Source organism: Uloborus diversus, chromosome 1, assembly GCF_026930045.1.
Source record: "Uloborus diversus isolate 005 chromosome 1, Udiv.v.3.1, whole genome shotgun sequence".
Lineage (NCBI taxonomy): Eukaryota > Metazoa > Arthropoda > Arachnida > Araneae > Uloboridae > Uloborus > Uloborus diversus.
Genome location: NC_072731.1, coordinates 257,827,786 through 257,853,138, shown reverse-complemented (window position 1 = coordinate 257,853,138; position 25,353 = coordinate 257,827,786). Strand labels below are relative to the sequence as shown.

Below are 25,353 nucleotides of genomic sequence, written 5' to 3'. Positions count from 1 at the left end.
ACGTGTCTTACGCTAACAGTTATGGGTAAAATTTGGTTCTAACCACACACAAGCCCATGTAGTAGTGCATTTGTATGATATTAATGTGTGTTTTGCTCTAAAAGTTTTATTGTTTAAAAAAAAATACTGAAATATAGACGAACAAAGTTCCAATACTGGTATTTTTTCGTAAACACACGCCTTTGTTTAAACTTATCCGCATGATAATATTACTTAATAATGAAATTCAGCTTAGCTTTTAGAGGAAAACATCAAGCATATTACAGAGCACTGTCTCAGAAAATTTCACATCAATACTCGAATAACTTTTTGAGATATCATTGTTACAATAAACAGCTTTCTTCAAAAATATCGTTCTTCAGAAAACGCGTTTAAATGCAACTTCCGGTCTAGAGTTCAGTGTACGACTCTGTAATAATACAGCTGTAACTACAGTTGTAATTCACCTAGAGTAAAAACTAAGACAGTTTTGGAAAGCTAATGAATCAGACTACAAAATGAAATCATAAAAACAATTACGAATACTTCATCGAAAATGTCGATTTTAATGCAGTCGGATACCTTAAGGTAATCATTAACCATTTAGTTAAAACAAATAACCTTTTCCGTAGTTTTCAGCAACTTGTAAGCCAGAGTTCCGACTGTTTCCTCCAACAGTCCTCTCGTCGCTCCTCACATTAATCACTCTGGAGAGGCTGGCCGTGCACTTGACACGCATCTCGTCGTCTTCCATGTGATTGCTTTGCACACGGATTTTGAGCCCGAGCACTGAAGTGTGTTCTCCGTCCCCGTGGTCAATGGGGCGATACCTGATAATATGTTCTTCAGGCACCTATCAAGAGATTATCTTTCTAATGAAAATCCATGATGGTTAGGATTAATTCTTATTAAAAAAAATTTGAAAAAAAAAATAGAACCGACTTCAAAATTGCTCTAAAAAGTGAAAAATAATTTTATTCTTTAAACACCATCGATAATACTTTTAAACATAATTTTTGAAGTTGGCGCAAAAACGATCGATAAAATCATTCACAGCCATAACTCAACTACAAGTATAAATTTAACCACGTCCAGTTTCTTCACTACCGCATGCATTACGCATTGATGACAGCATATTTGAGTAACGATATAAATGTTCCGTTCCTAAGTTTGGATGATTTTTTGATAAAAATATGAACGAAGCATGGTTACAATGGATTTTACTTTTTGTTTTTGCTCCAACTTCAAAAATTATGTTTAAAAGTATTATCGATGGTGTTTAAAGAATAAAATTATTTTTCACTTTTCAGAGCAATTTTGAAGTCGGTTCTATTTTTTTTTCAAAATTTTTTTATTTCATTCTTTTTAGTGTAAATGTAGATATTTCAGTAAAAGTAAGAAGTTACCTAGTAAGAAGTGCGGCTCTATATCACTGTATTGCTTTAGAAAAGCCTTTATTCAAAATTATCATTACAATTACTATTAATGTTACAGTTATATGGCACCAAACTTTTATAACAATGAGTTTCATATTGTCGCGTAGATGAAGATAGCGAAGACAAATGTGAAAGCCAAATGAAGCGAATACTCGTTAGTCTCAACTCGAGATCTTTATTCAGAACCACGAATGAACGTTACATCTCCTTATATACAACTTGAAAAAGTGCTGGAACTTTCCAGACTTGGAAGGATACAGAAATTAATAGAACATTCGAGAAAATACGGTAAACAGTAGAAACGAAATTTTTGTAAAATTCACTTTGTCCTAGTCGGGATTTGAACCCGGGTCGCTCGTGTGGGAGACGAGAATTCTACCACTGAGCCACCGTTATCCACGGATGAAAAGTGCGAACTTCGCTACAATATCATTTTAATCATTTAATAGGGAAATTTACTGTTTTTTGCCCATAACTTTTTTTCTAAGGAACAAATATAGTCAAACGAAGTAATGGGACCTAAGTTGAGCCATCCTCTATCCATTAAAAAAAGAACCATCAAAATCGGTTCACTAGGTGGGACGCTATGAGTGGACAAAAAAAAAACATACATACGGTATGAACTGATAACCGCCTCCTTTTTGAAGTCGGTTAAAAAAGGTTACACTGTAAAAAAAGAAATTCAAAACTTCACTGATTGGTTCCGGATAATGTATCGGGATTTGTAGGGTTTTACTATTTTCCTGTGAAAAACAAGCTTTTTTCACACGCTTTAAGTAGCTTCAATTGTATGTTTGTGAGTAACTCTCCTTTGGGCAAAGAGCTAGTGGCTTATTACTGTTAGTACATTCCACCACTTTATGATCGTTTGTGGCCCAGCGGTCTAAAGCGCGGATCCTCGCTGACGTCTGACTCTAGGAATCATTGGGCGTGCGTTCTCATCCCCTACACCGAAATTAAATTTATGATCTTGCAACTCAATGTTCACCAACATTTTGTTATCGGACTCTTTTAAAATTTTTAATGCAACCTCTGACCCGATGACAGTACAATATTCTATAACCAAATTAATTTATTAACGATAAGTTATTAGTTTATTCTAATTATCACGCTTTTATTAGCTTAACTTGTATGTTTGTGGGTATGTTTGTGGGTTCAACTTTCCTTTGGACAAAAGCTAGTGGCTTATTAGAAGTACTTACAACGTACAAATTAGAGCTGCGGAGTGTAACAATGTTTGCGCGTGAATTTACCAGAAAGCATTCAAAATGTCTGATGCAAATAATGCAATTGAATACTTAGATACATTCCATTATAGAAATCGAACACACGCACAAGGATTTCATTTAAGAGTTACAAGTGTTAGCAATATTTAGTATCTAAATCTTATTAGAAGAAAAAATAATAGTTTAAAAAACTAAAAAAAACACGTTTTAGTAGCAAAATGAACGAAAAAGTTAAAAATAATCTTTTGATGACAAGTATATACAGTAATTGTCCAAACACTTAATTTTACTGTAATAAAAAAAGCGTGGGGGGGGCTGCCTATTTATATTTTTGCATGGATAACAAGTGGAAGAAATCGAAGACAACTGATAAGAAGCCCCCACGGTTTTTTTCTATTACAGTAAAATTAAGTGTTTGGTCAATTACTTTATATATTTGTTATCCAAAGATTATTTATAACTTTATAGTTCATTTTGCTACTAAAGCATGTTTTTTGCGAGAAGGTTTCCTGAAACGGGGCAGCAAGTTACATGAGAGTCGATTTTACACTGCGGTGAAAAACATTTTCATCTACCAGGGTAGGAATATGTTAAACTTCTTCATTAGGCCTTTTTCCTTCAGCTTAGTTACGCCACCGGATTGATTGAGCCCCAAAAAGGAAAAATGCAGTCTTCGGATATTGTAGCTTTGAAAGAGGTGCTTGCAACTATGTCTTAGCTTCGGCCATATTTGCTTTGCGAGCGTTCCTAGTAAATCAAGAAGTTGGCGAGCTATTATTACTACATGCAGTCGACTCTCGATAATTTGAAGCCTAATAACTGGAATATTCCTTCATGTCAAAATTTTCATTCAGTTCCAAAATAAGTATTTTTAATACAAAGTATAGTCTCTATATCTCAAATATACTCCTTTTAAGTTGAAGGTTTTACGTAAGTTTCGCTTTCATTTTATGCATAAAATGCAGCGGAAATACAAAAAGAAAAGTTTTTTTTCCTCTTTAACGCATTGCTTTGCTTATCAGCTTGTGTGAGAGGGACAATTTTTTTTTACAAGTGTTCCTTAATGCACATAATGCCGCAATAGTGCGTGAAACGAAGCGTATAGGGCTATTTTTTGCAGTGGCAAGAATAGTGGCTGCCACTTATATGAACCACGTTTTTCTAAACAGTATAATTGATTTCATAAAGCGGCTGATTCAATAAAGCTACTAATTCAATAAAGCTGAACTTGATTCAGTTTCTGACGATTTTATTCATTAAAGCGATTGATTCAATTAGCCAGATTCAATTAAGCGGCGTACACTCTATCAGATTTTGCAAATACTTTGCTGCAGTATGTGGAAAGTTCTGAAAACTTTGATAACTCGCAATGTGCTTAGAAACTTAAGGACGTTTTATGGGGGTTCGGGACACAAAAATCGTCAAATTTTGCATTTTTCTAAAAATCATTTAAAATAAATTTCCGTCTTTTTCTGCTTAAAACGCCGTTTAAATCTTATTTCTACCTTAATTAGAATGGAAGATGTGATTGCTTTTGTTGCTTGCATTTAACTAATATTCATTTCAACTGTAAAACTTTAAACGCGTTTTTCTCCATGATGCAATTTTTCCCGATTTTTTGCATTCAAAATCGTATAAGTCAAGAAAGTAATGAAATTTGAAACATATGTTTTTCAAACAATTTACTTGAGTTCTTATTTGGCAAATTTAAAAAAAAAGCAACTTGGAATTTTTTGAATTTTTCATTTACATATTTTTTATTTTTTAATTGAATTAATATTTTTTGGATTGCTGAATAAAAATTAAAACTTAGGTATTTGAGTTTAGATTTATGAAAAAAAAAATGAAAATTGACCTAGAATATTTTGAGTTTTAGTAATTTAAAGCAACCCTATTTTTTCTCTAAAATTAATTCAATTTTAATTTAAAAAAATTTGTTTTTCATATTTATGTTATGATTTTCCTTATTTAATAAATGGTTAATCAGCGCAAAAAAATTCAAAAAATCTGAGCTGCTTTTTTCATTATTTTATTTTTTTCAAAATGTGTCCCGGACCCCCTTAAGATGAGATATAAAATGCAAGCAATCAAAAACAACTTCCTTTTCCGACGAATCTTAATAAAGTTTAGTCTCTGTAAAGGTTTTTTATGACCTACATACTAATAATTAGTTTTATAGAAACTATAAGTATTATTGCCTAAGTCTTATGCACTATTTCAGAAAAAGAAAATAAAAATTATTCTTGGAGAGGACTGGGAAAGGAACTTCCGATATTTTGAACTACCGATTATTTGAAAGTTTTATCCCGTCCCTTGGGACTTCGAGTTATGGAGAGTAGACTGTACATAAATAAGTTTTTACCAAATTAAGTTTTCACTGAATGTTTCCGAGTTACAACAGACACAAGGCTGGTTTTGAATGGGAAGGTTTCTGGATTTTTCAGGAAGAATTCAGATTAGTTTCACGAAGGTCACTTACTTTAAGTGGGAAACTTTTCTGGTTTTTTCCGAATTTGTTATTGGCGTAAATTAGCACATTAGATGTTCATTTCTTTGCAGGGGCGTTTCGAATTGCTTTATAGTGTAGAATGAGGGTGTTATGAGTCATCTTGACTTAGTTTAAGAAATCGAAGATTGTATCAAAACGTCTGATGCCAAAAAGTTAAGACTGAAAATTTTAACGTGAAGAGTAACTCTCAAGACCTGTATTTAAATACAGATTTAATTTTTTTAATTGAATACTATTATAATGCATTAATTTTTAATAAAAATCATTTGCAACTGGTTTTAAAGTAAATTTATGTAGCATATTCTGCTGTGTTCTTACAGTTTACGACGAATTCACTGAAAGAAGTCAACTACATGCAAGCACTGTTTGTACTAAAACATCCCCCTTTAAGCATAAAACTCTGATTTTCAATCCAATAAACAACATGGAAACTGACTAACCCCACTATCGTTCTCATTTCAATAACTCTTAGTTTTAATGGACAATTTTTGTAAAACAATTTTTGGAAAATAAAAGCACTTTCAAATGTTCTACGTTGCACATAACATAAACTACATATAATGTACAACGTTAAATTAATATGAATACTACGAGGAGATATGCGTATCAAAGTCTGGAAAATGTTTTGAAAAAAATGAGAATGGGATGAAAAGGGCAATGTTTTGTTTTTAAAATTGGGATCCCACTGACCTTTTTCTACTCCATCTGAATATTTGAAAGTTACTAATATTTTGATAATCAAATGTTCTCTTTATAAGCTGATGGGTTACACTGCAGTAATATAAATCATCAGAAAATAAACATTTTAAACTCATCTCTTGACTAATCTTGTTTTTAAGACTCTTTACCTTTCACGTACAGAAATGTAAAAGATTTTACAACATCAAAAGTAGACTTGACATGAGCATTGCGTCTAGAAAAGTACAGTCAGTTGTATTAAGTTTTTCTCAATGCAGTTTAAGTATTACATTGATGGAAACAGCCCCACTTACCGGCTCCTCATTTAGAAACCAATGCAGCTGAGGAATAGGTCTTGTCTGAGTTGATGAGCAGTTCACAATAAGATCGTCACCAACTCTATAGTGCGATTTCCCTCCAGAAATAATAGGACCATCCTCTGCTAAAACAGCTGAAAAAATAATGGCAAACATATGTTAGAAATGAATCGAGCTGATGTGTGAATCACATGACTTCCTTTTACGCCAATTTAATGATAATAGCGCCTTGGATGAAGCAAGGAAACACTAAATATTTTCACCCCTTGTTTCTTGCGAACCGAAGGAAAACAAACGTTTTACACAGATTTATTCCCCCATTATCGGCAATTAATGTTATTCAGTGGTTAACTCTTTAAATATCACCAACATTGGCCGAATTGAAATCAGATTTAAAAATTAAAAAAAAAAGAAAAAATCCGCCAAATGTTTCACTTAGTTGGCGACAAAACTTGGTGGCCAAAAGTTTGGCGATATATCGCCAAGTGTGCGACAAATTATAACACCACTTGAGTTAGCATTGAAACTAACAATGACTTTCCCCCAAAAAGGTGTAAAAGACCCCCTTAGGAACATCCAAATGCAACCAAAAAAGAAGGTGCGCAACTAGACCCCGCTAGGAGTCTACGTACGAAATTAACTTTTTAGGACAACCTTTTTTGAGTCATGCGAGGTATATACGTACGCGTATACATACGGACGTCACGAGGAAACTCGTTGTAATTAACTCATGGATCGTAGGGGAAAATGGATATTTCGGGTGTTTGTACGTTCCTAGGCATGTATCCACGTGTGGTCGGGTCGAAAAAAAAAAAAAAAAACTCAACTTTCATTCGGGGAAAGCAAAATAAAAATTAAGGTCGATTTTTGAGTGAAAAATTTTCGCGAATACAATACTTCCTTTTTTGTAAAAAGAAGTAAAAATATTAGCGTCTCTTTTTTTTTTTTTAAACTCAGTTAAGATCTGAAAACTCGAATTTTCCTGCGTTTCGGATAATTCGGGGTTCATTTTGCAATAGAAAAATGAAGAGTAGAAAAATTTCTCTTTTGAACAAAAACATAAAGATTTAAACAACAAGCAAGATCAAATTTATTATGTGTTTGTCATTATTGTCGCCCATTACAAATTTAGTTATACGTCAATAAAATGAAAAGCTTAGAATCAGTCATAGTACTGTAATTAATTTTTATGATTTTTTTTCCAATAAATTACTTTATACAGATTCCAGTTAGAAAGGTACAATTATTTTCTTGTTCATTGAATAACTGTCTTAAATTATATACGAAATTGAATCCTATTTTAATTTAAGACCATAAATGTTTTCTTCGTTTTAATTATTTTTTGTACAGATTCTTCGAAATCAATTAAATCAAAATAATTGGGGGAACATTTAATATTTAAAACACTGAAAACGTTTATTAATATTAATAAGATAATATACAGCATTCGCGTTAATTTAACGTTAAACAAATATTCATTATGTTAACTTTCAAGATCAAGTCTACAAATAGACGATCTACAAATAGAAGAAATTAGAAACAGTAGTTTATTTCTATTTAAATAATTATTTTTAAATGAGCCTTTTTGGGTGAGATCGTGCCAAAAAAAAAAAAAAAAAATCAGTAAAAAAGTATAACATTCAATTTATTTGTAATAGTGGTTTAACAAAGTACACGATGCATCATTTTTCTCTCAAAATGATTTTTTACCCTGAAATTTTGAAATGTAAGAAAGAAAGAAAAAAACTTCGTCCCCTAGTTGTGACGAAATCTCCTGATTTCTTTTAGAAATAATCCCTTTATAAAAGTCAAAGCTCAATTTCTCGTTGGGACGAATTCTCCTGATGTCTTTTAGTAATAAGCCCTTTCTAATAGTCAAAGCTCTCTCTCTCTCTCTGACGGTCACTTTTCTGAGGCCATCGAGAAAACCGAAAAAGTACAAAAAGCCTAGGTTAAAACGATTTTAAGTAGAAGGTGCCCAACATCAGATTTAACGACGTAGGATGGGGTGGCGGGAGCTTGAAAAGCTACTGAAAGTGTGAAACTACGATAATATTTTCAGTGAAATTAAAAAAAAAAAAAATTAAATAAATTATTTAGCATTTTTTTTCAATAAAGACAGAAAAATACTTTTCTTGGTATTTGAAACGCAAGTAAAACATTTTCACTTCATTTTATTATTTTATTTTTTTACTGAGCAATCACATTGCTTATTGCTTTTATTTGACTGTTTTGATGTTCCTATGATTCCCCCTCCCCGCCTCACTTTGCAGCACCACCGTCGACCACCCCGTCCCGATGCTGCTCCTCTAGCGAAAACAGTCGACAGGTTGCGTCCATATCCTACACATCACACGCATACATACACACACCTACACACACATTCGCATACATACATACACACACCTACACATACAACTACCCACACACTCATGCCTGCACACAGACACAAACACACATGCACATACCCCCCACACACATACACACAACTACGCACAAACTCATGCCTGCACACGGACACAAACACACACATACACCCCCCCCACACACACACAAACACACATACACACAACTACCAACACACTCATGCCTGCACACAGGCACAAACACACATGCCTAAATACACATACACCCCTATACGCCGCCCCCCCCCCCACACACAAACACACACGCTTACATACACACACACACACTCAAGATTGCGAAAACATGATTTGTATTCAAAATGTGAAAATTCAAATTAATTTTTTATTTTTTTACATTATTTTATTTACATTATTTCATTTACGGTTGCGAAATCAAATACACTACTTGAATCGTTACAAGTTCGGCGACACGTATGTTAACGAATAAAGACACGGTGGTTGTAAAATAACAGGATGTATTTAGACATGTTTAATGACGAATTCACTCTCCAAAACGCAACAGATTGGGAATATGCACAGACTTAACACGAGATTTCATGCTCAAGGGAAAAGAAACAATGCTGAAAGACACCAAACGCAGGCGTTATTTTCCTGTTTATCGAATGAAATGCACTAATTTGCATTTTCAGATTTCTTGCAAGCTACGAGTTCCATGTTGAGATTATACCCCAGAAAATCGACATAAAAGGACGGGTAGAAGTGATAAATCAATTCGACTGTGTTTGTGAACAGCAGTTGAAACTGTCGGGAAACTTATATAATTGTTTTCAAATTTATTGAACTTTAGTCAGTTATTAGTGAAATCGTATAACCCGAGATTGTTTGCGCGACCAAAAGGAACAGGAATGCTCGCGCAGGGTATTTCATACCCTAGGAGGTTTTTTCGTATTTTCGAGTTCAATTTTTTTTTTTTCAAAAATGATAAAAACTAAAATAAGAAAGAAGAGTATAATTATAAGTTATATTTTTAAAATACATACATTCAATTTGGGCATTTTTTGTAAATGCATGTCATATGGTCCATACAAATGTGTTTCTTACATTTTTCAAACACACATTTTTGAGCAATCACGATTGCTTATTGTTCTCATTTGACTGCTTTTGACGTTCCTATCATTTTATTTTCCCACCGCTACCCTCCGCACCGTCACCTTCGACCGGGTCATCACGATGCTGCTCCTATAGCGAAAGCCGTCTCCAGGTTGCATCCATGTCCTACACACACGCGCATACATACACAACTACACACACGCACACAAACACATACACACATACACAAACACATACAAACACGAATACATACAGACACCCACACATACACACACAAAAACATACACTCACGTACACACAATTACCCACACATTCATGCCTGCACACAGACACAAATACATATGCCTACACACACATACACATAACCCGTACACGCAAACACATACCCCCACACACAAACACACACGCCTACATACACACACTCGTGATTGCGAAAAACATAATTTAAATTCAAGATGGCAAAATTCAAATTAATTTTCTTTCTTTTTTTTTTTTTTTTTGTCTTTTTTATAGGGGCATTCAGTACACCTTTTGTACTTTGATTTTGCTTTTTTAGCACGGGAGATAACGTCTTCACCAGATCCAAGTCTTAATTTTTGGTCTCTCGGAAGCATTGATAGCTGGTAGTTCAGAACTGTTGCAGAAATTCTCGCGCAGGGTATGACATACCCGTAGAATACAATTCCAAAGAAATTACTGTTAGAATGTCTCCGCCGTTTCTACCGCTTAATGATTTAGGCCTTTGGATCAGCTACACAAAGAATCGTTCACTTACAATAAAAGGTGGGGGAGAAATTTGTTTGAAAGCTAAGAGGTGGGTATTAGGGTGTGTCTTATAATGCACTTTTTAAAAAAGTTTTGAATTTCTTATGGGGCACCCCTTTAATTGCTTCCTTTTGATGAAAAAATACACACATAAAAGTTTCATAGAATTTGAACATAATTTAGGGGGTGCTACCAGTAATTAAAATTACATTCATTTTGAAAAAAAAAAATGGTGTAAAAATTAACTCTTGACATATTTTTAATTAACATGACATTAGGTTGGTTGGGTTTAACATAACACAAATACCTATTTCTTATACATACTAAAATAATAAGCATTTCATGGTTATCATTTTATGTAATAATGTCAAAAATCATTTGAAAGTTCGGTAATGCCATTCATATCACAGGTTTACACTTTCGGTCTTTTACATTCAGCAATATTGTAATTTTTCTCTTTGTTACTTCCATGTGACAATACAAACTTTTCACTGTTGCTACTTATAATCCAGACTAAATAAATAAATTAAAAAAAAAATAAAAAGAGAGAGAGTTGACAAATTTAGAAGCAGTGTCAGCACCCTCTAAATATTATTCAATTTTTATTTTTAATATATGAGAATTTTTTTTTTCATCCAAAGGAACAAAATGAGAGGGTGCCTCATAAAAAAAATAATACCTTTAAAAATAAGACGCACCCTAGTGGGTATGCCATACCCTGCGCCGTGAGCAATCTCGGGTTAATTAAATTGACTAGCTGCGTCTCCCGGCTTTGCACGGTCTACCTCGATGATAAAAGTTCTGCATGCAAATTAGGGGTCGTCTGGAATATTGAATAACCGATCGGGAGGCAGATGACATCTCATTCAAGTTATAGCTGAGAGAGTCAACAATTTGGTAAGTTACTGCTAAATACCTATGCTATGCCTTCAATTCAAGAATCGAACCGCACCATTCTTCGGACACTCTCTGATGCGATTAATTCACTTTATCTACCAGTTTGTTGAAACTCTCGGCTTCAATGAGATGACATCTGCCTCTAGCTCGGTTATTCACTGTTCCAGACTGAAGAGTTCTAACAGGAACGAAACTGTAGATTCTGGGTGTGAAAACCGGGATGTGTGTTATATTGCATGTAGTTTTGCCATTGCATCGGCTTAGGGGATGAAACTTACTGCTAAATACAAAGTACATAGTTGGCGAATTTCAAAAGTTAAGAATTTCCGATATATAAATGGAATTAACCAGTTTAAAGTCAGACGGGAAGCAAAATTTGTTTTATTTATGCACAAATAAGTGTCAATTGTAATAACGGACACTTTTTTTTAGCAAACTTCAAGGACTACCGCGATTACCAAATTTAACACCATTGACTTTCGGTTTATGCACTGTTAAAACTACAGGTTGCGTTTGGCACCTTTCAGGGGTGAAAAGCTTGTTCACCAGCGACACCCAATATGGAGCCGAAATGGCACCTCTTATTTGGGTGAAAAACAGGCACCTTCTAAAAGATAGGCAGCTGGGGTGACCAGAAAGAACCTTCTGAGAGAAAAATGGCACCCTTACTGATTTCTACTGTAGATCCTACTCCCCCCTCTTCCGTATTGTGTGTTTTTGAATACAGTTGTGTAGTTGTTCTTTTTTTAACATATATCTAGTTTTGATTCATGATATTCTACGTTTTGGACATTTTTCACATTGAATTAAGCACTGGAAAAGATTAAAACTTGTAATTACAGCATTTGCTCATATTTCAGAGTTTTCAACATAGTTAAGAAGCGTTGCTTTAATTCATCTGATCGTGCTCTAACTCAGTGTTTCTCATCCTCTTTTGACCCACGACAGATAAAAGCAAATAAAAAGAATTACGGACCAGTGAAATTTTTATCTTTTTCTTTAAATTAATAAAATAAATAATAATAATGAAAATAACAACTCTGGGGCCGTTAAAAACGTGTCAAAAAATTCTGCGTATTGATGATTTTTTTTCAGTAATATATTGAAAATAAATAAAGCAATAAATATCTACCCCTTTTACTTGGTATCAAAGAGCTGTCACAAATATATTTAAATTTAAAGACTAGAAGTTTTTCGCCACTTTTAAAAACCAAAAGAAATTTCTAACGCTATATTATCGGCTTCACAAAATAACACCAATCAGATAACCGCTAACAGGAAATGATTCAAACACTTGAATGAAAAAAAAAAAAAAAAACTAGACGGAACGAGTTTTATTTTTTAGTTCATTTTTTCCCGCTTGCTATTCTGTTTTATAATCTACGAAGCACAAGAATCATTTTTTTCATAATTTCATCTCACTTGTTGATTATTATCTAACTGCTGGTCAATAATGTGGTGGTTAAACGTTGCTTATCGAGTACTCAAGAAAAGAATGATGGATATTTTTAGTATCGGTTTGAATGTTGGAAATAGCAATACAGTAACCGTTAAACAATAAAAAGCAGTAAACGTACTTTTAAAAGCACTTTTAACTATGTTTGAAAGCCCTGAAAGCTACAAAGTGATCAAAAGCTGTACTTACTTGTTATTTTGGAGTTGAATCCTCGAAAGTTTTAATCCTAGAAGAGTTTTAATCCAATATTTTACTTTATTCAATGTGAACGTAACATCGAGCTACTGATCCTACGCCCGCCATATTAAAGTGGTTGAATGAATGTCGAAGTCAACGCGCATGCGTATCGATTCATTCTGCGATTGCCTGCTGTTTTCGCACCCCAGCTGCGTTTCCTGGCTAGTATGGCACCCTTCGGTACCATGCCTTCACCTTAGGGGGAATATATTCTCTCGTCTGGAACCCCTGGTTTTAACAGTGTGTGGTTTTGTAAAGGAAAGGGTGTACTGTACACTCTGCTTTTTTTTCACCTATTCCAGAATTATAATACAGAATTTGCACTGTAATTTTTTTGATCGGTGCAAACATGCCGACAAAAATATTTGGAGCATTTGTGATGATGGTAAACTTAGATAGTTTTCTAACTTACAACAATATGTACTTTCATTTTTACCAGTAAATTACATCTAAACAGTGAAAACATTTTTTTTTGTTTGAATGCTTAAAAATCATTTTATGAAACGTACAAAAAAAATCATTTAAAAAAAAAGAACAATTTTAACTGCATTTGCGATTTATTTAATACATTCAAGCAGAAGAATTATGCTTAATCTCATTCAAAACTTGCTATTATATTCAAAAGACAAAAAACGAATAATTTGTTAAATCCCAATTCAAAATACAGGTAGTTATAATGCAACATATTTAAATGATACTAGGGAACGAATTTTAATGAAAAACTTTTGCCTTCATCCACTTTATAGAAAGACTATCGCAAACTGAGCCTAAAGCGTTTATAGCGTATTCTTAACAAATTTACTTACTCGTTTAAAGCTATTAAAAGATTAGACTGTCTCTGAAATGGATTAAGTTAACAGAATTAGTAATATAGCTTTGGCTGTGAAATGCAGGTAGTGCATGATACAAAATCGTTTGCAACTCAAGTTAAACTATTTAATACAATTAAAAGTAAAACAATATTATTATTATGACTGTATAGTCCGAAAAAGAAGATAACTAAGACACACTCTTACTTTTAACTATGTTTAAAGAGATTAGAGGAAAAAAATTAAACTGCGTCGTCGCTTCGCAAGATAATGACAGTGCAGATATTTTGAAGAGTTGCTTTTCTACTTCTGCTTAACTATGTTATTCTTTTAAACATTTTTTCTCTTAAAATTTCTACATTAAAACTTATCTGACATTTTTACCTTGAAGAACAATGTATGGAAAAAACAATTGACTGACTAATAGACCGCCAAAATAACCGCCAGCTATTAGAAGCAAAAGCCGTCCATTATTATTTCGAACTAAAGCATTCCTCGTTTTAGATAACATTTTCAGTTTCGTAAACGAATTTTATTGCTCTAAAAGTTTTAAAATTCGTAGTACTAGATACTGAAAAAGGGCCAAAATAATTTTATAATGCAATACGAGAGTTTTAGTCTTATTTACGCATTGTTTTATAATTTTTCGCTTCATTTAAAATTAAAATTAAGAAAAAACAAGAGTTTATACAAGTGAAAGAGTGTAATATAAAATTAACTGAAATCTGTACATTGCCTATTCTGGTTTAAATTATACTGTCATTAAAAGCATCCAACCAAGTAAAATTTTTCGAAATCAATTAAATACTTCACTAAAAGTATTGAAATTTAATTCGTTTTATGAAGTAAATTACGCTATAATTCACAATATAGAGTATTGCTTATTGTTTGTCAATTAACTCTCTTACAATTTGACACAAATTAGCTGAAAAAAGGTGTTTTTCCTTTATTTAACTCTTCCATATCGTTATAATACAGCCGGACTCGCTGAGTGGAACAGCCATTTTGCCGCGAAAAATTATTCTATTCAGCGGGATATTGTATTAAATAATATTCAGATAATAGAATATTATCCGAAATTAAATGACAAACTCCAACGGTTTGGTAGATTAAAAACTTATTACATTGAGCGGGATATTCTCTCAACCAATATTTTGATAAGCGAGCTTGACTGTAATGATAACACGATCGAGCACAGTTCTGGGCCTGTTGTTAAATAAAACAGTACCCGAAATATTATACAGGCCCCACAATGAATGCCCGCAAAACTTTGTAGGTCCAGAGATTTTCTCTTTAGAATCTTGATCTGTAGGTGTTCTAATGTGAGAATATCTTGGGTAGACATAAATATAAATAAATTTGTAATAATACGAAATTTGTAGGTACGCCTGCTGCGAAAAAGTAATGAGCAGGTCAACCAAAATGGCCGCTTACTTTGATGGCCTGTAAAATCATTTCACGCAGGATTCAACATGTCTACCCAAGATATTCTCACATTAGAACACCTACAGATCAAGATTATGAAAATTTTTACCGGCTTACATTGTGGGGTCAGGACTAGAATGCATGAGATAAGAATTACGTCATAAATTTCCGTATGCTGTTTAGGAAAATATTCCAATAGCTTACCTAACGTGCTCAACGGAGAAGATGCGTCAACGTATTTTTCTCCAATTATGAGTTCTTCACTAGACGTTGAATAAGTTTGAGAAACTGTAGCTGTGCACTTCAAGGTGAGGGCTCCCCCTTGAAAAAGATTGTGTGGTTTTACCATGAACATGAGTCCCAGTAGAGACGTCTGCAACCCGTTTTCATGCTTGATTGCTGGGTAAGATTTTTCTTCCCCAGGAAACGCCTAAAAATAGTATAAATCTAAAGTTATACAGTTTAAACAAAAGTTAAAATATAAGGTAAAAGTGCAATTTATTAAACAAGGTAAGGCCAATTTTCACCGTCAAGTATTTGCAAAAATATGCTTTAAGAAAGATGCATTAAATTGTAATAAGTATCATTCTGGTCGTTGATGGTGTGTCACTACTTATGAAGTTCGACGTCAGTTCAAAAATTGATATTCGTCTCCTTAAAATTTCATCAAAAAAAAAAAAAAAATGCTCCTAATTATAATTTTTCTCCTTATTTTGCTTGATTTTTGTTTTAAGTATTATCCTTTCCCTTTTGCATGGACCTGCTGACAAATCTTAACTTTCGACGAACAATTGTGACTGGTGACGTATATTATAACGGTAAAAACTGCAGTCGTGAAATGGAGTTATTTCTGCATGTGCTTAAAATTTTCAAAACAAAAAAAAAAAAAAAAAAAAAAAAAAACTGACAAGTTAATCCGGTTAGTATGTCAATAAGCAAAGCAAATCCTTAGATTAGCAGACATTTACAGTCGATTACGATAAAAATAACAATTTGCTGCAAAATTAAATAGAAATTTTTACAAGACTTTTTTCACGTAATTTCATTACAAAGAATAGATTCACTGTCTTCAAACACGTGTGTTGTTTAAATAAAACGTGATCACCCGTCTGCTTTAACAGCAGAGTTTAGCAGCAGTGGTGTTTCTTAGGTTACCTTAAATTATTGAACAATCTATGAAGGGGCTGCAAATTTAATCAAAATAAAAAGCGAATGTTCAGCGTGTTTATAGTTACATTTTTGCTTAGTTTAAAATTATCTCTCAGAACGTTATTTTTTAAAGACTACAAATTTAATCCGGATAATCTGGATAGTCGAATAAACGACAGCCAGCTAAATGAGATTCTACTGTAGTTGGACACTACATTATTTTTTATTTGAAAAATATTACTACTTTCATGATGAACTATGCTGCGTTCACGGGAAAGATGGATAGGAATGGATGTAATTAAAGAGATGAGCTATTTGATGACATGAATCACGTATTTGGCTTGGACAAGAACGAATTGGTGCCAAGAAAACCTCGATTGCAAATTTAGCCAATGCTGCTGTTTTTTTTATTATTATTATTTAAGAAAAAATCCTCAAACGTGGCAAACCTTCTGTCAATCTGTTTGTTTACTATTGATCTATCTTTTCCGTGAACGTAGTATGGAATAAAATGTTAAATTACCAACAAATAGTAATGTAAACAACTAACAAATAGTAATACGATCAATTACCTCTTTACCGTTTATATACCATTTCAAAACAGAAGGTGGTTTCGAAGCTCCAGATCTGCAAGTTACGTTAACGAAGTCTCCAACTTCGTATCTTGGTTGACTGCCCTCGATAATAGGATCTTCCTGTGGCAACACTATAAGAGAATATTGAAATACAATTTAAAAAAAAAAAAAAAAAACTCCGAACTTTAAATTCTGCGGATAGGGAAATGCTGGATTTGAATTCCGGCATGGATGTACAGTGGTGGTAAAAAAAAATTGCATCACCCGCGCCGCAAAGGAGATGAATATCATCCCGACTGCATCTGACACACAGTCAAGCGTCCCGTATCCCAGATGATTTGGGGATGTATTTCTGATCAAGGAGTGGGTGGCCTTCACTTAGTGCAAGGAACAGTGAACGCTCAGGTGTATATTGGCATATTGGAGGAGAAATTGTTTTCTACTATCCGGGATCACTTTACTTCAGTTCCAAACGTCATTTTCCAGGATATTCTGCTCCGTCACATAGGGCAAAACTGGTAAGTAACAACTCAAAAACCTTTATCCTGCTCTTAGACTTAAATTGACATGAGGATAAGTAATATTTTTCTCTAAAACTCAAACGCAGGTTCGGAAATGAAAAAATGAGCATGGGGTCAGCAATTTGCCTTGGCCTGGAAACATCCCCGATCTACGTAAACAATGATCAGATTCCTCCTGTTAAATGTTTATTGCATAAGTTTTGCAGAATTTCACATACATTCATCGTTAATCGGTCGACCAAAACTTCTCACATAATCCCACTGTTGTGAAAATGCGAGGGTTATGCAATTTTTTCTACCAGCACTGTACTTTCTCTCTTCTGTTCATGTCCTTTCTATGTGTGAACGTGTTATTGTGCTGTTAATGGTTGCCTAACCTATACACGAGTCCTTATGGCATGTGTATTCTGTGGAATTCGGACATCACACCAAATGACGGTACAGTTGGAAAAGTGAAGCAGCGCACCCCAAATTGCCTGCCTAGCTGGCACACGACAACAACGACAATAATAACAACAACTTTAAATAAATACAAACTTTTATAATTCAATCTCAGATTAAATGCTATTACCATGTCATGATGTAACTAAGTTTTTATATATTTGTTTCAGCGTTTCTGTATGTGAATATGACGCGAGCTTTCTGCTCATGTGATTCACATTTTAGGAACAATAAATTGTATGATAATTATATCAATTCTGACTAAAATAGTACTTTCGTTATGAATAAGATATTTAATTTATAAAAAAACCTGCCGAACAAATAAAGGCGTTTTATTGAAGCTTGTGTGCATTGATAAATCGGAAAGTTTTAAATGCGTCTACTTATCATATTCTCTTTAATGGTTTTAAGGTGAAAAAACATTAAAGACAATGATTTATTTATTTATTCATTTTTTGCAGTGGCGTAGTAAATATAGCGTATTTTCTTATGTCAAAGTCAATTAGTTCACTTTTCAAAGATATTGAACTTCTTGACATAATTATAGTTTTTTATGTCAAAAAATGAGGCTGATTTTCCCATGAGTTTTTCAAAACTGTCATGGTTGTGCGATCATTTTTGGTGGTAGATGTGTAATGAAAAGCTTCATCTGTCTGATTAGACGAATCAAAATGACAATAGAATTCGCTTACACTAGGCTGAGGTCGAAGTGAAATAATACACAATTATCTTAGTTGCTCAATAAAAATGACCAAAAATTTAAAGAATGTCAAAATATCGAATAAATGGCAGAAATATATCTCAACAGCATTAGAAATATTCAAAATATATGTGTGTGAAAGTAATAAAGGCTCGTAGAAAGGGTGGACGTTTTATTTTTAAACTGAAACTCTGAATAGACTAAACGCAGATCGAAGAAAAGCGGTTTTTTCCCCTGTTTCATATATTGATGTACTTCTTACTTTATCCCATAGGGATAAGTAGTTTTTTCTTTATTCCTTTTACTGCCACGAAGGGAAGTATATCCCTACAGTGAAACCTCGAAAAGGGGAAAAAAAATAAAACAAGTATACAGGGTGTTCCGATTTAACCTACAAGACCTTTATTTTCGCAACCGTTAGTCTTAGATGCATACTTCCAATCGCAAAAATTTTTAAAATCAGGTGCTGAGTTAAGATATTAAAAGTTTGAAGTGAAAATAAAAATGAGTCAAAAAATGCAAAATTTAACTTTTTATACGGGCCCCAGGTCTTCTAACTAATATTTAGAGAAATAATCTCAATTGAAAACTATTACTGACAAAAAAAAAAAAAAAAAAACTTGACATTAGTGCGACTAAAACTCAAGGAGATATTCGAGTTTAAAGTTTTTAGGGACCATACAGAAGATGAAATTTGAACTTATCGCCCTTTCAGAAGAATGACTGATTGTCGAAGTTAAAAAACCAAGTATTTATATTTTTCATTGCTATTCAAAAATAAATGCAAATGGTATGTCGTGATACGCAAAAACACACTACAAAACTTCTAATAATTTGAAAAATCACACTCTGTGCAGACATGTAATTTCAAACTTTTGTTAACCACTATATTTTCCCCCAAAAGGTGTTATTGACGGCGAGTGAAAATTGGTGTAAGCCACAAAACTCGGTGAATATCGGTCGTACGAATGTAAAACCTTTTGTGTTGGAATTAGTTTTTAATGAAGATTATTTTCCTAAATATAAGCTAGATGACCTAGGGCCCGTATAAAAAGTTAAATTTTGTGTTTTTTGACTCATTTTAATTTTTACTTCAAACTTTCAATGCCTCAACTCTGCATCTAATTTTGAACATTTTTGCAATTTGGAAGTATTCATCTAGTACTAACGGTTGCGAAAATAAAGGTATTTTGCAGGGTAAAACGGAACACCCTGTATATATCAGTTGGAAAACAAGCTATTTACAGTGTTCAGGAAAGGGTAGGTTTGACAATTCTTGTAATCAAAGCATACGTTTAAACAGCTAGAAATATTTTTTAAAGGTAAAAAATCAATATTTAAAAATTGTAAAAAATTACAACTGTAACTTGCACTGAAAGTCATTGAATGGCCATTCCAGGAAAAAATCAACCGCTTGTCCCGCACCTGACGATCCATATATTTTATTATAAAGTAATAATTTTGAATACTGGGGACGAACTTTTTTGCTTAAGATACCGAATAGAAGTTTTCAACTTGTTAAGCCAAAAAAAAAGGAACAATATTTTAAAGAATTATTTTTAATGACATATATGTCACGTGCAAGACAAAATCACAGTTTTCCATGGAATGGCCGTGATGCCAAATTATTTTAAAATAATGAAATGTAAATGAATTTATATTTTCAAACGCTTAATCAGAGGCCGTTCTGATGACTGAAAAATTAAAAAGACAGAAAAAATCACACACAACACACAAGAAAATTCTTTATGACAAGAAAATCTTCGATTAAAAAATATTCTAATCTAAACATCATTAATTTCCTAAATGTGCGTATAATTATGAGCTATTATGTTTATCTAGAAAGACAGACAATACTTTATTAAAGTTCAAAGTGTATAAGTTATATTTTACAAGGTAAGAATATTTGAAAATGCTATTATAAAACGTTTTTTAAACAATAGAAAAAAATCTTAAATGTAAAGAAAATTAATTAAAGGAAGTAAAACGCTTTGAATTGTAAAAGAAAAACCCTAAACTGGAAAAAAAATTTAGATTAAAAGAGTCAAATTTTGAAAGCTTGGAGAATGAAATCCAAAGATTGGTTTTAATTCTAAGGTTTGTAAATTAAAAAAAATATATATATGAATTAAATCTTTGTATCAAAACTAAAAGCCGACATTTTATTTTTGTACTACCTAATATCTAGCAGATTAAGTTTATATGTAGATGAAAATTGTATCGAGTAAAAAACGATTTCTTTGACTGAAAACACACTCGTAAAGTCAAAAAAATCACTTACCAAAGGCGATTAAATTATGTCGTATTTTATATTCCAATACTTTAATTGTTCATCACCAAAAACGTTTTAAAAATTTCTGCACATGGATTTGTGAAAATAAAAAGTCCACAATAATACTTGTTTTATCCCCAAAAATATTTTACCTTGCTTCCAGGAACATAAAACTTTATCAGATGATAATGGATTTCAATTTTTTGCAGCAGTCTACCGCGAAAATGTTGGTTATTAATTTTTGATCAGGGAAAAACAATTTGGTTAATATGTTTCGATTCCATAGTAACAACACGAAATAATAGTAGCGAAAAAAGAACTAAAACCAGGTTACATGAAATACACCGCCAAGCTTAGTTATTCCAGCCGAGACTGCAGTTTCGTATTTATTAGCACTCATCATCCTGGCATAGGAAGTGACTGAGCTGGAGATTGAAAACCTCTTAAGGAAGCCAAGAGTGTCAAACAAACGAGTAGCTAATACAGAATTAGCACTGACCAGACGAGTGACCGAAGCAATGGTTCGGTTCAACTTGCATATTGAAGGCAAGGCAGGTATATTCAGTAAGTTACTGCCATATAGCCAGGGCTTTAAGGATTTCATGTATTTCTGCCTCAGCCCTGGCTATAGGGCTTAAGGAAGCCAAGAGTGCCAAACAAACTGGTAGCTAATGTAAAATTTCAACTAGCCAGTATATTAGCTACCAGTTTGTTTGACACTCTTGGCTTCCTTAAAAGGTTTTCTATCTCCAGCTCAGTCACTTCCTATGCCGGGCTGACGAGTGCTAATGAGAACGAAACTGCAGTCCTCGGCTGGAAATGACTGAGCTGGCGGTGTATTTCACGTATTTCTGCCATAGCCCTGGCTATAGGGCGGTAACTTACTGATTAAATCCAGGTTATTTATTGTAAAAACAGCACACGTTTAAAGATATAGTATGCATTTGCAACTTACCATAGACTTTCAGTTGTTTTTCTGCCTCTACTGTTTGGAACGTTGGAGATTCGGCGGAAGCTTCGCATCTGTAAACACCTTCAGTTTCTAAATCAGTTTTCTTCAAGTATACGTGACCTTGAACGGACTTCTGAAGCTGTTGGTTAAAATGAAATATTAGAAATATTATATTATACAATATTTTCACGCAAAATTTCCCGCATTTTCTAAAAGGCTTCGGCTTTCTTCTTCTTTTTTTTAAAATAAAGGTTAATTTTTTTTTGTTAATGCTTTATTACTTCAATTATCCGAACTCCGACTTTCCGAATCGCTGGTTTTCCGAATCCTTTCCGGAATTTCAGAAATCAAGACAAAAAAGCACCCCAATTCTCATAAAAATGATTGTCTACCCGCGCTGCTGTCCTCTATTCTACAAAGCTATGAGTCACCATCTCATATTGTATTGACTGACTGCCGTCTCTCACTAGGTGGCCGGTTCATGTAATTAATTAAAAACTCGTGTTCTTTAATATATTTATTTCCCATTATTAACGAGCATACAAAAATTAATTCAAATAAACCCTTTTTTCAGGAAAAAAACAATAATCCGAATAGCGTCCAGTCCTGATTGATTCGGATAGTTGAAGTTCTACTGGAAATGTGATTCATTAATTTTAACGCTTAAATTTTTACTGAGCATAAACTAAGTTATTTAAGTAATGTGTTAAATTCTGTTAGTGAGTGACCGTTAAAAATAGAAGCTACCAGCATCGTTACTAATAATGAAGTTAAACGTCTGTGTCTTTGGATGTCGGGATCTCTGGATGTATGACGCTCTCGTAGCGCCTAAACCATTCGGCCGATTTTCATGAATTTTGGTACAAAATTAGTTCGTAGTATAAAGGTTAGCATCTCGAAGCGATTTTTCGAAAATTCGATTTTGTTTTTTCTCAATTTCAATTTGAAGCCCATTTTACCGGGCAAATTACCATAATGTGGACGAGTAATTTACCCTAACATGTACGAGCAAATTAAAATAAAATGGACGAGCAAATGGACATAGCATATTGGCGCGAAATTCATCATCCATTATTGGAACTATACAGACGAAACAAATGACCTTTTAATTTTCTACTACGGCAAAGTCGTGCGGGTACCGCTAGTGTAAAATAAAGAAAGTATGTGTCAGTGGACAAATTGAAACCAAATTTGTTTTTAAAAAAATAAGAAAAAGAAAAAAAAATCGCCAAATTTGTCGCCAAGTTGGCTACAAAACTTGGCGACTAAAAGATTGGCAATATATCGCCAAGTGTCTGACAAAATATTACGCAACTTGAGTTTACATCAAAATTAACAATGATTTCCCCCAAAAGGAACAAAAGACCCCCTTAAGAACATTCGAATGCAACCAAAAGAGAAGGTGCACGACTAGACCCCACTAGGAGTCTACGTACCAAATTTCAACTTTCTAAGACGTATCGTTTTTGAGTTATGCAAGATACATACACACATACGCACATACATACGTATACGTATGTATACATACTGACGTCACGAGGAAATTCGTTGTAATTAACTCGGGAGTCGTAAAAATGTATATTTCAGATGTCTGTACGTTCCTAGGTATATATCCACGTGTGATTGGGTCGAAAAAAAACTCAACATTCATTCAGGGGTAAGAAAAATGGAAATTAAGGCCGATTTTTGAGTGAAAATTTTTTCGCGAATACAATACTTCCTTTTTTGTAAAAGGAAGTAAAAAATCCACATTGTCTGTAACTCAGACTATGAATCGTTTACATATTTTTCTTGTGATAAATTTAGATCGAAGTGGTTTTTTTTAGCAACAATTAAACTACCTTTATCATACAGTCAAAACTTAGAAAGCACGTTTTCAGTTTTATTCGTCAGAAAACTTTCTTGGCCCAAACGCGATAACTACCCCATGTTTTCATTTTTTGCCATGATAGTGAGTCTGATTACTGTTGTATGGGAATCTGATATTGGTCTCTTTCATCCCGTGACCACGTCCTCTCTGATCTTGGGAGGAAAATGATGATACAAAGGGAAGGAGGACAAGGAGAAATCCATTAGATGAGACATTGTTTTCTTTCGGAGGGAAAATCTCCATTAAATGACATCCATGCATGTTCATCCGTTCGATTGTTATTGTATCTCTCAGGGAAAAATATTTGGATCACAAAGATTATTGCACGAGTTTTTTTGTGTTCTGCTAAGACATTACATAATAAAAAACAATCGTAAGTTCAAAGATTTTGAAGATAAATCTAAGGATGCAGTTTCCTAACGAGCCATTATTTTTTTTTACATATTTATATGTATATATCTTTCGAAATAAGTATGCAAATTTTCATATATATCACAGCCAATGATCGGGTAACGCTCCTGACGTCATCAACAATGAAACTCGCGCCACGGCATGATAATTGGATAACATGTTTTGGTAATGCAGGGAAAGGCTTTATTGGGAGAAGTCTGAACTGGATTCGGTCACTTAACTGTTTTACTGGTAAGACTGTGTCCTTTCAGGAGATTGAAGAAGCGAAAAAGTGGTACACAATGAGCGCAATCTACTAGAGCTCAGGGTTAATCCACTGGAGTTAGGGTTAAAATTTCGACAAGGCTGAACTGGATTCGGTCACTTAACTGTTTTACTGGTAAGACTGTGTCCTTTCAGGAGATTGAAGAAGCGAAAAAGTGGTCCACACTGAGCGCTATCTACTAGAGCTCAGGGTTAATCCACTGGAGTTAGGGTTAAAATTTCGACAGGGCTGAACTGGATTCGGTCACTTAACTGTTTTACTGGTAAGACGGTGTCGTTGCAGGAGAATGAAGAAGCGAAAAAGTGGTCCACAATGAGCGCTATCTACTAGAGTTCAATGTTAGTCCACTGGAGTTAGGATTAAAATTTCGACAAGGCTGAACTGGATTCGGTCACTTAACTGTTTTACTGGTAAGACTGTGTCCTTTCAGGAGAATGAAGAAGCGAAAAAGTGGTCCACACTGAGCGCTATCTACTAGAGCTCAGGGTTAATCCACTGGAGTTAGGGTTAAAATTTCGACAGGGCTGAACTGGATTCGGTCACTTAACTGTTTTACTGATAAGACTGTCCTTTCAGGAGAATGAAGAAGCGAAAAAGTGGTCCACAATGAGCGCTATCTACTAGAGCTCAGGGTTAATCCACTGGAGTTAGGGTTAAAATTTCGACAGGGCTGAACTGGATTCGGTCACTTAACTGTTTTACTGGTAAGACTGTCCTGTCAGGAGAATGAAGAAGCGAAAAAGTGGTCCACAATGAGCACTATCTACTAGAGCTCAGGGTTAATCCACTGGAGTTAGGGTTAAAATTTCGACAGGGCTGAACTGGATTCGGTCACTTAACTGTTTTACTGGTAAGACTGTCCTTTCAGGAGAATGAAGAAGCAAAAAAGTGGTCCACAATGAGCGCTATCTACTAGAGCTCAGGGTTAATCCACTGGAGTTAGGGTTAAAATTTCGACAAGGCTCAACTGGATTCGGTCACTTAACT

At 33.8% G+C, this 25,353-nt stretch overlaps 1 protein-coding gene across 1 annotated transcript in view; it reads right to left on the bottom strand.

Moving 5' to 3' along the window:
• Positions 1 to 586: 586 nt before the first annotated feature.
• LOC129220277 (uncharacterized) overlaps positions 587 to 25,353 on the bottom strand; it is a 275,573-nt gene continuing 250,806 nt past the window's right edge. Inside the window, exons 3-7 of the mRNA XM_054854666.1 lie at positions 21,824 to 21,959; positions 16,932 to 17,065; positions 15,415 to 15,640; positions 6,143 to 6,279; positions 587 to 832 (exon numbers count right to left, since the gene is read on the bottom strand). Coding sequence (XP_054710641.1) covers positions 587 to 832; positions 6,143 to 6,279; positions 15,415 to 15,640; positions 16,932 to 17,065; positions 21,824 to 21,959 — 879 coding nt within the window. The remainder of the gene's footprint in view (positions 833 to 6,142; positions 6,280 to 15,414; positions 15,641 to 16,931; positions 17,066 to 21,823; positions 21,960 to 25,353) is intronic.